This window comes from Rhipicephalus sanguineus, chromosome 6, assembly GCF_013339695.2.
Source record: "Rhipicephalus sanguineus isolate Rsan-2018 chromosome 6, BIME_Rsan_1.4, whole genome shotgun sequence".
Classification (NCBI taxonomy): domain Eukaryota; kingdom Metazoa; phylum Arthropoda; class Arachnida; order Ixodida; family Ixodidae; genus Rhipicephalus; species Rhipicephalus sanguineus.
Window position 1 is genome coordinate 14,555,912 of NC_051181.1, and position 13,211 is coordinate 14,569,122.

General features: G+C 43.5%; 1 protein-coding gene across 5 annotated transcripts in view; it reads right to left on the reverse strand.

The window, feature by feature from the left end:
• LOC119395608 (trafficking kinesin-binding protein milt) overlaps positions 1 to 13,211 on the reverse strand; it is a 469,019-nt gene that overhangs the window by 317,913 nt on the left and 137,895 nt on the right. For all 5 annotated transcript variants that reach the window (XM_037662593.2, XM_037662592.2, XM_049416698.1 and 2 more), the window contains exon 6: positions 3,435 to 3,513. In XM_037662593.2, the coding sequence (XP_037518521.1) occupies positions 3,435 to 3,513 (79 nt within the window). The remainder of the gene's footprint in view (positions 1 to 3,434; positions 3,514 to 13,211) is intronic.

The following is a 13,211-nucleotide window of genomic DNA, read 5'->3' on the forward strand; positions in this document are numbered from 1 at the left end:
CTTATACAGTAGACTCTCATTAAACGGTGCCTGGAGGGACCAGGAATGTGTGTTCCATTTAACAGGTGCTCTGTTTACTGAGAGATGAACAGGGGTGCAGGAACCAAGTATGAAACCAACCATATCAGAGGCAGTTGTTCCACTTAGGCAACAGCCTTTCCTTTTAAGGGATTTCCATTTGCTGAGAGTACTTTCATCGTCCGTCGGTCTCATTAGGTCGTGTCTAACAAAGAAAGAAGCCCTTGATCCGTTCCTTCGTTCACTTGACACGCCTGCAATTCCCACTGACTACAGTAGGCTCTCTATAATTCAAACTAGAGGTACCCAGGATTTGGTTTGAATAATCGGCAATTTGAATTTTCACAACTTCTTATAAACATGACTTGGGGCAACAAACCAATTTGCGTTGTAATGTTCATTGTTTCTCAGGGCTGCAGCAACATCATAGACAGCTTTGAATGATTGCCACTAAAGTTTTTAGTCACCAGTGGTCATACTGGTACTCGTTACTATACAGTGTGTGCATGTGTAATTAAGGGACAAAGTGTGCTATGTTCTGCAACAGCTAGTAGCCCGTTCCCAATCTGCGCTTTTCCGCATGACACCACTGTATTGTGGTGAAAGTGACTTAATCCCATGTCACATGGGCATTTGGAAGGCCTTTCAATCGATAGTCCATTGACTCAAAGGGGAAAGCCAAGCTGCTGCATGGACACATTAGAAGGCCACCGAATCAACGCTCTAACGACAGCCCACAACGCTATCCAAATCCTGACGTGCACTATCGCTCACAGCGAGCTTGTATTCACAATCATAACGAAGAAATCAAACCAGTATGCTCTAAAAGTAGTATAGGTGAATGTTGTTAATCAATTATAAAGTATCTTTGCCACTTGAAATGGGCAAACTGCACATACTCTCGACAACAGTGGTGTGTGCCTGTGTTGGCGAGAGTACGTGGCAGCCGCATCGAGTGGCACTCACGTTGCCACAGTTTCGATGCTTGCCAACTTAAAAACCAAACATATGAACAATTTATTAGAATGGTTAAACAATAATAATAGACATAAGTGGATTTATACGATTTAACTTTTGGTGACATGAAAAGCGTCGATAGAGATCCCCAGCGCCACACAATTTTTGCAAGAAATGCTTGAACCACTCCATTCAAAACTGCAATGTAGCAGCACCACAATGCCAGTGAGTTAATAGCAAACGCCATCAACAGGATGGCCTTCCAAGAGTGGCCGTATGGCACGGGTATTAAGCGTTGGGCACACGATCGACCACGGCTGCCCCTGCGCGCACTCGGATGTGCAACGTCTCATGCGCATCAGCGCAACAATTATTTTGTTACACAGCCCTAACGACATTGCAAAATCAATAAACCCGCTAAGCGATGAGTCTGTCATGTTATTAACACACAGTTTTTTTGTCTATTTTTATGATTTTATTATTTTAAGTGACATGTTGTTCGATTACTTTGTTGTTGTAAAAATTTTTATATGTGTTTTTCCAATAGTAATGCATGATTGCTCATCCTACGCCACGTCACAAATGTATACCTCATCTTTTTTAGTGATAATCTCATTCATGATTTTGTTTTAACATTGTGTTCTTCTAACAGTAATGTATAGTTGTTAATCATGTATGATTTTGCGTAAACAAACAATATTTTACTTGTGCTTTCCCTGCTATAATCTCTGAAGAGACTGGCAGTATTGTTAAATAAAAAATAAATCTAAATAGGCAGGGTAGGCAATGCTGAAAGTACACGTTTCATTTATGGATCCAATCTTTTTTTTTACTTTTTAATTTGAAATGTCCTTCATTAATTATGTGCAAACACCGAGCTTCATCGTGCTGTAAGTTAAGAAATAACTGCTCCATTTCAAATCTGCTTGCAGTGTTTCACTCCTCATGAATTCTAGCATTCATACATGTGTTAGAAACTTGGAGTACACTTGAGCTTCGCTTCAAGAGTGCAATCAGGCCCCGTCAGCTTCGCCTTCTCGATGGGCACCTCCACCGTGCGTGTCACATTGGCTGCTTAAAACTTTCCTAGAATGCCCACTGCAAGTGCCCACTACGCCACCTTTTGCAAATTGACCAAGGATAGCTAGGTGGCTATCACGTTTTCATTTGAGCACAAATACATGACATAAGATGAAGGGTCTCTTCTTTGTCCTACGTCGTCTATTTGTGCTCAAAGTTTCATATGAAAATAGCACAGTACCCATCGTAGGGCAACACCTGCCCACTTTGCCGATGGTGTTGCTGATGATGATTAATTATGCCTGTGTGCTTTGTAATTGGTGGGTCTTTAAACCAACCACTGGTTGAGCAATCCGCATTTTGACGGCCAGTGCACTTCTACGCTTCTCCCGTGAAATATTACATGTGTTAAGGAGTCTTCAGGGTTTCTCCCCGAAAGGCTTTCAAACAATGGCGTGGCTCTGTTGTAGAACACCTGCTTGCCACACAGAATTCCCGGGTTCAATTCCCACTCAAACCAAAGATTTCATTATTTCTTTGAGTCTATCTCGAATTTTCACTCGCGGACAGTGCCGATTTTTCGCTCGCAAATGAAGCCACTGACACCGGAATTTATGCAAAGGGAGCTCCGTAATGCTATTGTGTCAGCAGCAATGAGTTAAAGAGAGTTGCTTGTTAGGCAAGCGGGTACATGGTTACACTTGAAGAACGCCACTAAAACGTGGAAGTAGGAAAAACTGAGAGGCAGAAAGACAAAGCCACCTCTGTGTCACTGGCTCTGCTTGCTGCCTCTCATTTTTTCCTATTTTCATGTTTTAGCGGCTTTCTTCGAGTGTAACAAGGCGTTAAATTGACATCATTTTTTTGTTCTAGCAAACAACAGAAAGTAATTGCCAATTATCTTGGGATTTACTTGACCTATTTAAGATATCACTGGAAGTTGAAACAGCTAAAGATAGTGAAAAAATCTTTGCAGTTTCATCTAACTTGGTCAAGAAATCAGTAAGAGAATCTTTAGGACTTATGTCCCTCTTTAGGCACACCTAATGACAATATTTTTTTTTTCTTTCTTCCTCAGTCAACATGCATGCGGATTGGTTAGGTTGGCCACAGTGTAGGCAGGCAGTCAGCTTTATTTGTGACTGTTAGTGACATAAAAACGCAAATGTTCAGCTAGAAGCCACAAAAGCAGCAGATATTTTCAGGCACGAACAAGCAAAATGTATGAATCAACTGAAGCAGTTTGAATTAAACCGCTCTGAAGGCACATTGCAAACATAGCAGGGCAACCAAAAATTTGAAATTTGTCTGAATTATTGCCATATATTCTGGGGTGTTTCAGTGGTGCTCCTTCTGCATAGTCTCTGGTGGCTCACTTGAAGCATGAATAAGCCATGAATGTGGGGTTCCATGAAAATGTGCAAACAAAGCAGTCCCACCTCAGCCTTCAGCTTGCAGTTCTCCTCCTCCAGCTCATGGATCTTGCGGGTTAATGTGCTCACTGGAACATCGTCCTCGCTGCACAACAAACACACAGGCTCTCTCTCTACTGTGACACAACAACACTGTTACCATTACGAGGTTTACATAGAGCAAGATGTGGCAACACCTCACATTCCTCTGCCCACTTTGTGCACTTGTACACAACCCATATCATTGAACAAGTTAAAAACCACACAATGAATGACGGAATCAATATTAAGAAGTGCGTTGTCAAGAAACACAAGGCCTACTCAATTATGGAAACGCCTTTTGCGTATACATACACTAACACTTTTATGAGACACTTTGAAGCAAAGCTTTTGAAATCATCTTCACCAATGCTTTGCACCTATCTCCACTACATAAACAACATATTTATTTTATGTGAACACGGCATAAGTGCACTAAACACAATCATTGAACATTTTAACAAGTTTCACCCTAATATTAAATTTACGAAGCACCATTCTTCCAGTGACAACACAGGGGTAATGACACAAAAATTTTCAGTTGCCGTTTCTTCCGTGTCAAACAAAAGGCCAAGCCCACAAGAGCCTAGAAAATGCACTGCTAAGCGTGAGTGCACCCTGAAAAAGTAATTAGAGCATGTTTTTAAAAACTAGTTCTACTGCACCCTGACGGCTTCTCATCACATGCTCGCACAAGTCATGGTGACGTTTCCACGGTCACTCCGCACCGTGGCTCCGTTGGTGGCACACAAGCAACCATGTCGAATGTTTTGGTGGTGCACAAATGGCCATCTTGGAAGTTTTGGTACCTGACATCAGCTAGTCTGCTGCCTGAAGTAACCAGAATTAGTACTGTAGCCTGATGTCAAGCTAGCGTTGGTGTTGGCAGTTGCACCATGGAAAAATTTACTTTATTATCAAAATAAAATATTTTATCAGCGTTTGCTGAGCTTCACACCTGCTCAGAGCCGTCTCATTATGCAGGAGACTTGTATGGCACAGTAAACTCACCTTTGAAATATGATGTCAGTACCCCTTTACCTACTACAAGGGGACAACTAAAGATGACGCTCTATACCAGGACTACAGTAATTGCCAGTAAGAGATACTTGTCGCAAGGCACACGAGAAGGATCTGTGGCGACGGCAGCGACAATGTTCACCACTTAATAAGCAACCTAAAGGAAGCAGTAGTTGAAAGAAATTACCCTCACTACACGCTAAACAAGGCCAACAACAAAGCTCGTAAATTAGATAGGAAATCAGCACTAACTAGAAAAGACCGGCCCATCCAGCCACAAGCATTTATAACAAAGCACTCAAATGCGCTCCCAAATATAAATAATATCCTCTGAAAGTATTACGTATCTAATATTAGCAAGCAGCAATCGCCTCAGAAAAGCGTTTCCCCAAGTACCAAAGGTGGTTTAACGCCCTAACAGCAACATTAAGCAAAAGAAAGCCATGACAGCTTGTTCTTGTCCCTGGTGTAAGACTTTCAAAAAACCTTCAGAATGACATAGTTAAAAGCACTGGAAGTGATTACATCCATCACATAAAATTTAGTTCTACCTGCCCTAGTTAAAACATTATCTACATGCTTGAATGTGCACTTTGACACAAACAATACATTGGCGAAACAGTGACAGCCTGTTAGTATTAGAATAAACGGCATCGCACGGACATGTCAAAGAAATTACCGAAAGCAGTGGCAGAACATTTCAATGTGGCAGGTCCCAACTTGGCTGAGAGTCCCTGGAGGCCGAAAATACTGAGAGGTGTATCTAATTGACAAGTTTTATACACTCCATGATTACCATTTTAAAGGAAGCTCTTGAATCAACCTGATGTGGCAGCTGCACGACGAAAGCCCGAGAGACTTAAGCCTAAGACTTTCTAACCATACAGATCACCATAAAACTACCAGGTGCTCATTCTTACCTAAAATATTCCAGCGCTGCCTTTGACGAGGTCAGGACAGATGCCTCTGTCCTGCCTTCGTGAAAAGTAGAGCAAGGATGTGTTTCGTTAGCTGGTGCTCAAAGCCACCACTCAGCCACCACTTAAAAAATTATGAATCAATGTGAGGGTAATATGTTCATTCGACCTTGAAGTGGGGCTCCGAGGCAGTGCGCATTTTCCTTGGAAAGGTGTATTCACAGTATAGCATCCCTCCACTGCAGTGAAACCACCTTTACAGGGGGTACATGCGAACTAATGTACACCTATTCGTACATTTGGAATACTTCGAAATTTCCAATAATTTAAATTCCACTTGAAGCGAATTCGAATACTGTAATATTCGTTCGAATATTCGCACAAGCCTATAAATCAGACATATAGTGCCAGTACTTGTGGCATTGTCAATACGTCAGTATGCAGCTAGCATGCAGCTAGTAAGCAAGCTGCATACCATAGTCTGTGACAAGCTAAGAATAAAAAGTAAACTGTACCGCTGTCCATTTGTATTATGCGCATCCAACAACGACCGCTCTTTACCATGACGTAGCGGTTAAGACGAACCAATGAAAAATGCAACATGGCGCCGTTCACGACAAGAGGCGAGGTACCGTTGCACCGAGGCCGAGATCCGTCAATTCGAATTTCCTGCGGTGTTTGTTTCTGCCAGAAGAAGCTCTTTCCTACTGTTATCCGTACGTACCCAGCATCATCCTCGCCGGTCGTCATCCGATGCAGTAGAAGCTTGTGACTGTGCCGCGTTTGAAGTACACCGAAGCGGCGTCAGCTCGAAGTGTTTTACAACGCTTTAGCGCGTTCCGTCGTTTCGGTAGCGTCAAGTTGCAACACGGCGTGTGTTCCCTCCATCGTTCGGATACACCAAGCATATCGCCTGAGGGTCACCACATCGGCAATTATCGTCGCATTCATTCGTGTGCAGTGAAGTGAAAATGAAGTCGGAATGTGCGCGTCTGTGTACGATTTACCGCCTGCAAACGCCATGACATTAGCGTTGCCACATGTCAGTGTGCTTGTGTTACTTGGAGCTCGCAACGTGGGATTCTTGGTGATCTATTGTGATATGCGCCGTGCTCTGCTCCTGTATGAGTGACGTATGTGAAGTCGAGAGTTTGGCGGAAACCCACCTGGCCAGAGAAAGACATAGACGAAGGAAACACAGCGCCGACCAAAAGTAAAAATATATTCCTAAAAGGACGTTTTCGGCTCCCACACGGGAGCCTTGTTCACAAGGCTCCCATGTGAACAAGGCTCCCGTGTGGGAGCCGAAACGTCCTTTTAAGAATATATTTTTACTTTTGGTCGGCACTGTGTTTCCTTCTTCTATGAGTGACGTATGTACGGACGAAGAGTGAGAGAAAGAAAGCGATTAACATAACCCGTTAGCGCAACACAATGCGAAAGTAAACAAACCTGGTGTGGAGAATATGCAGTGGTGTGTGCAATATAAGATGATAATTGTGGTCCGCCGGTGCGTGTGTGTGTGTGACGTGTGCCTATTGGGGCAGTTGTGTCGTCTTAACGGAATTCAGTTCCACCAGCCCAGAATCATGTGCTAGGTTGAAGTGCCCGTCGCGTAAGTATCGCGCTCGATGCACGAACGCCTTGCAATGAAAAACGCCGTGCGAGGTAATCGTCTACAAACCGCGAAATGATGCACGCTACATAATATTGCTGTGATGCAGGAACTTTCGAATGCATGGATCGTGATCGTAACTGAAGTGACGCCACTAAAACTATTACTGAGTGAAAAAATAAAAAAGCTTTTGTTGTCAATGGCATTGCATCATACTACTTCACAATATCATATTTGGAATTCTTGCTTTTGTCTAACGTGCGTTTCTTGCATTTCGCGTGTATTCTGTGCATTACGCAGTGATAATTTGTTTATATTAAAATACAGTAGACTCTCGCGAAGCCTATAGTCTGTAGACCCATTTTTTAAATAAACGCTTATCCCTTCTTGTGAAGCCGCACCCCTTCGCTATGCTTCACGAACAGATGAGGAGAAGGAGTCGGAGAGGTGGGGCTTGACAATGGACAAAAGAAATGTACTTACTGATTGTGTTCACCGGGATTATTTATGTATACATTTCTATGTTTTCCTTTTATTTCCTCGAGGATGCACGTGTCCTTTGTATGTCCGAGTGTATGCGCGTGGTCTTTTGGCTACTCTTTTTCATTTTTACATTTTTTTTCTCTCTCTCTCTACCTGCTTGGAGGACGATGCTGTAAAAGCGCATGGAAGCCTCGTAAATTTTGCCTTGATAAAGAACGGTCTCCGATCGAAACGTTGAGAAATAAATTTTTGTTAGAAGCGTATATCCTTTTCCTATTTTGCCATACGGCAACTGAAGACAGCCTCTTCACAATCTACGTGTCTATATATATATATATAAGTTGAATGTTCAAGGGCTGAAGGGGTCGGGGCGACTAATGGCTAAAGGGGTCGTGGCGAAGGGGACTAATAAAAAGGTTGAATGTTCAAGGGATGAAGTGGTTGTGGCGGCGCCAGAGCAAGTTTTCGAAGCGAGAAACAATCCCACGTAAAGCCTTTAGTCAACGCTACTTTAGCCGGGTACATATCGTTGGCGCGAACGTAACGGCAACACATGCAATGACCTTAACAGTTAAACACCATGTGCGCTACACGCTTTTATTCCGTTGAAACAAGACGTCAAATGAAGCCTTGGCCTTTACCTCAAACACAATAACAAGCACGGCGACTACAGATGCAAATGCGGTATTTGCGGCAACACAAAAGTTGAAATTCACTAAGGCAATCTCAGACCACTTCGCCATGCTTCGCTATGAGTCACAGTTGCCATAGTTACAGAGCCAGGCAAGGAAACTAGCGGTGAAAGTTTCGTAAAAAAATTAAACACGATCTTATTAAATATGATTAATGTCGCTCTTTTGTTTTATGAAATTTAAAAAAACGATTCCTTTATTATAAATTTTACGTTAAGTCTGACATTTTTTGTTTTTATACTTAAATAGGTACTGTGCAGAAACATCACCTTTGAGGTGTACATTACATCTTCGTAGACTCCGAGATGACCGCGGCGGAAGGTGTGGTTTAAAGAACAGATATATTGTTAAGCTGACATTCTAAGCTAGTGAGAAGGGGTATTGCGAAGCTTTGCCTCGAGTCTGCTCTGGTGAAGTCGTGTACGCACACTATGCAGGACAGCTTTCAAGTTCTATTAGCGAGGCTACGGGCAGCTGGTTATCTGTGCGCGGTCGTTGGTGCAGTTTCCCAAAACATCTTGAAGATGAGAGGCATGAAACCGAAAATTCCCACTGACGCACGAGTGAGGCGGGGACCTGAAGTGGTACCGTATATCCACAGGATGTCCCACAACCTTAAGAAGGTCGCCAGCAAGCACGGCGTTTCTGTCGTGTTCTGCGCCCCTCGGAAACTGGGTGGCCTGTGCGCACGCGTATGCGATGAAAAAGAGAAGCATGGATGCAAAAAGAACCATGCCAGGTTGTACATGAGGTGCGCAATAGGCGTGGTGTATGCCATACCACTATCATGTGGGAAGACCTACATAGGTCAGACCGGAAGGTGCATCAACGATCGTGCGCGGGAACATGAGTTGTCGTTGAAAAATGGTAGTAATGTGCATTTATCGGTTCATTGCGCAGCCTGCACGTGTGCACCGCGGCTAAGCGAGATCAACATTCTGGGTAGGGGTGGTGATACCTTGGGAAGGGAGTTGCTGGAAGCTTTCCATATTAAGAGCAAGGGCACAGAGTGTATTAGTGATACGTCTATACATTTGTACGGCAACGAGTTCAGATTATTCAGGTCGATGTTTGATTAGCTATGCTACGACTGCGCGCATGCGCTTTAGGTGATCTGTCTTTTCCGTGGTTTTTTCTAAATAAAGCCAGTTGATGTTTAGCGCTTGCCCTGTGCACTGTCTTCTTCTCTTCTCAGCCAGTTCGTTCTTTTTCTTCCTGTTTGTGCTAAAAAGAAAAAAATATGATGTCTGGGATACAACACCAACTAGCCTGAGAGGAAGTTTTATTAAATGCTTTGCCGCAGTTTGTGAATTGCTCACTGTAGTACAGCCAGTAGTATGAAAGAAGAAATTTTTCTCAAGTGTTGTTATAAATATTTATACTTTTCAGAGACATCGTATGACGCAAAATATTATTCTTCAGTTATAGTGAGTAAGGAAACCAGACTGAAAAAGTCAATAAAAGTTGTTCCAAAGAAAATCTGTGTTTTGCATGTCGGAAACGCCAATGTTCCAAAAATGGAACATGCGAAAAAACATGCTTAGTCATTGTGAATATGGCTATATTTTTTATCATAGTTAATTTAGAAGGCCAATGCAAATTATCAACATAAATTTCAGTTTTTTTCCTATTACTTCATAGTGTGGCATATAAAGGTCAAGATCAGTTATATAATTTAGCAGCTTACTGCTTTGGCTTTTATTGCGGTAGCAATTATGTGGATATTCTCAATAGGTTTCTGCCGTCGGCATTGCAGAAATGTTCTGTGTATAGACCAAATCGATAACATACCCCGCGCATTATATGTTTTACCCTTGCATAAAAGCGCGCGAGCAAGGGCGACGAACGCGGCTGAGGAAGAGATGAAAAGATCCGACCGATCCCGTTGTACGGAGGGCGCATGCAATAATATAACACCGCGTGCCAGGCCTGCCGTTGATTGCTACTCATGCAGAGAGGAAACGTGCCGCCTGTCTTGAAGGAGCACGAAGGAATGCGAGGGAGGGAGTGGAGAGGGAAGAGGTCGCTCAAGCAGCAACTATGGACTTTGACTTTAAAGGCGCGGTCATGATAGCTGGCTCACGCGCTATTTCGGCTGGCATCACAGATGGCTCGTATACCCTTCTAAGATCTGTGATCTTAACGCTTCTCTCCTTTGAGCAGCCGTATTTTCTTACACCAGCATTTTGCAGTTACGCAAGATCGGATCCATAAGTGCTAGTTAGCTGGCCACCTTACTTCGTTTAGTATTACAATTTGATACTATCGCATTCATTGCTTCACTTGTGGTGAAACTGATTCTTTTTGTAGATCTGCTTATTTAGCTTTTCAAGCTTCTCCAGAGCTTCCTGTAGGTCAGTGTTTATAAGAAGGACATCACAATAAGCACCTTCAGCTCGGAAGTGCAGTTGGCGTAGCATCAAACCTACTGCACGCTTTGAACAGGTGAGAACAAAGGCGCGGTACCGTTCGCGGCCCCCTCATGCGTGAACGCCTTAGAGAGCACGGCACGGGCACCAAGATACCTCACCGCATTGACTATTTCATAAAGCTATCTCGTACCAACTATCACGTATGGTACTGCGAGCATAGCGCCGCTGTAAGCGTACTGCACGCTTTTATTGGGGAACGACACAAAGGCGCAGCAGCGGTAGCGGTTGGCGTGGGTGGATCCCGTCTAAATGCAAGCCTGATATTCTTACAGATGATCATCGCTTGACGTTTTCGCGCTGCCGGATCAAATTGCATCGCAACAAACCGCTGCCACCACGGATTGTCGAGACACGTGACCCTTACCGAGACACGTGACATTACGACTGACGGAGCCTACAAAAGGATCGGCATTCGGCCAACGGACTCACTCGGGCAGCAGCGGTAGCGGTTGGCGTGGGTGGATCCCGTCTAAATGCAAGCCTGATATTCTTACAGATGATCATCGCTTGACGTTTTCGCGCTGCCGGATCAAATTGCATCGCAACAAACCGCTGCCACCACGGATTGTCGAGACACGTGACCCTTACCGAGACACGTGACATTACGACTGACGGAGCCTACAAAAGGATCGGCATTCGGCCAACGGACTCACTCGGGCAGCAGCGGTAGCGGTTGGCGTGGGTGGATCCCGTCTAAATGCAAGCCTGATATTCTTACAGGTTAGTGCAAATTGTCTGCAATATTGTATTGGACTCTTATTTATCACTCACCACTTCCGCTGCTGCTGCTGCTGCCCTGAACACTGTTTAAATTGTCTTCACATGTGTATCATTTCCTTCGAGCAAAAATGTCTGCAAAGGCTTGTTCCTTTTGTAAAACAGCGTTTAGTGATGATGATGTGGTCATGCGATGTGTTGACTGCAGCGGTGACTTTCACATCGGAAAATGTAGCGGCATCACAGCTAGGTCGTTTAAGATGATGAAAGATGCGACTAAGAAGTCACTTAGATGTCCTACATGTAAGATTGCTCTAGGGAACACTGACACAGCAGGCCAATCTGTGAACCTTCAAACTGAGCTTGCTGAAATAAACAAAAAGCTGTCGCAAATGCAAGCGCTAGAAGCAAAGTTAGATAAACTGATGTGCTTGCAAGAAACTGTGCAGAACATTGAAAGGTCAGTGCAGCATTTGTCTGATACTTACGATCACCTAAATGACGCTGTAAATAAGCAGGAACAAGGTATCGATGAATTACGCCGTCGAATGGAGGCTGTTGAACAGTCGCGAGACGTGACAGTGCTTTCAAAGTTAAAAGAACAAGTGGACGCTCTAGAACAGTACAGCCGCAGACAGAACATGGAAATTCATGGTTTGGCTCAACGAGAAGGAGAGAACCTGTTAACAGAAATAAATAAGATTGCCGCGCAGCTTGACTTGCCGTCACTATCTGAAAAAGATATTGACGGAATGCACCGTCTGCGTGCAAAAGAGGGTAGGGATCCTGTCGTTCTTGTCCGTTTTGCCACAAGAACATTAAAAACTGCGTGGTTCGAAAAGAAGAAAAATCTCAGGAGCAAAACACATGGTATTAAATTCTTTGATAACCTGACTCCTACGAACAAGCGGTTACTATGGCTTGCAAAGAACAGGGCACGGGAATTGAACTATCAATTCGTTTGGAGTTCACAGGGAAGTATCTTTGTGCGCAAGCAGCCGAATGCTCGCGCAATAAGGCTGGCCACGGAAAGTGACTTAGAAAAAATCGTCTAAGATTAGAACACACCGCCAACTTCCACAAATATGGAATCCTATCAGAGTGTTGCATCTTTTAACGACTTGGTAGCGAAGAATAGCTGTTTTCGTGAAAAAGGGCTTAAACTGTTCCATGTGAATGCGCAAAGTTTAAGAAATAAGCAAGTTGACATGGAGACATACCTATCGCAACTAAATTGTTGCTTTGATTTCCTAGCTTTTTCAGAGACATGGTACGCGGCTGAGCATGACGTCATACATTTCACGGGTTACAAACACATTTCAGTTTATCGTTCTAGAAAGCGAGGCGGTGGCGTCTCCCTGTATGCTCGCGAATGCCATGGTTGCGAAATCTTGCCTGAATTTACTTGTGTGACCGATGATTTTGAATGTGTTGCTGTAGTTTCTCGAAACATTCTGATTGTTGCTGTCTACCGCCCACCACAAGGTGCCCTAACAGGACTACTTCATTATATGGATTCAGTGCTTGAACTTGCTAACATGAAGAAATTCCATTCGATTATTGTTGGTGACTTCAATGTTGACTTACTTTCAAAAAATAATGAAAGTATCCAACTTATTGAAACTATGTTAGCAAATAGTTGTGAAAGCCTTATAGAACTTCCTACGCGGATAATTCCGAATTCAAGAACATTGATTGATTTATGTTTTACTTCTTTCCCCAAAAACGAAACATGTTCTGGTGTGCTAAGCTCTGGCATAAGTGATCATTTGCCGATATTTGCTGCGTTACCATTCTGTATGCGCATTGATAGAAATCACAACTTCAAGCGCGTCATAAATAGTCGAAATATACAGCTATTTCAAACGTTACTTTCCAATGCAAATTGG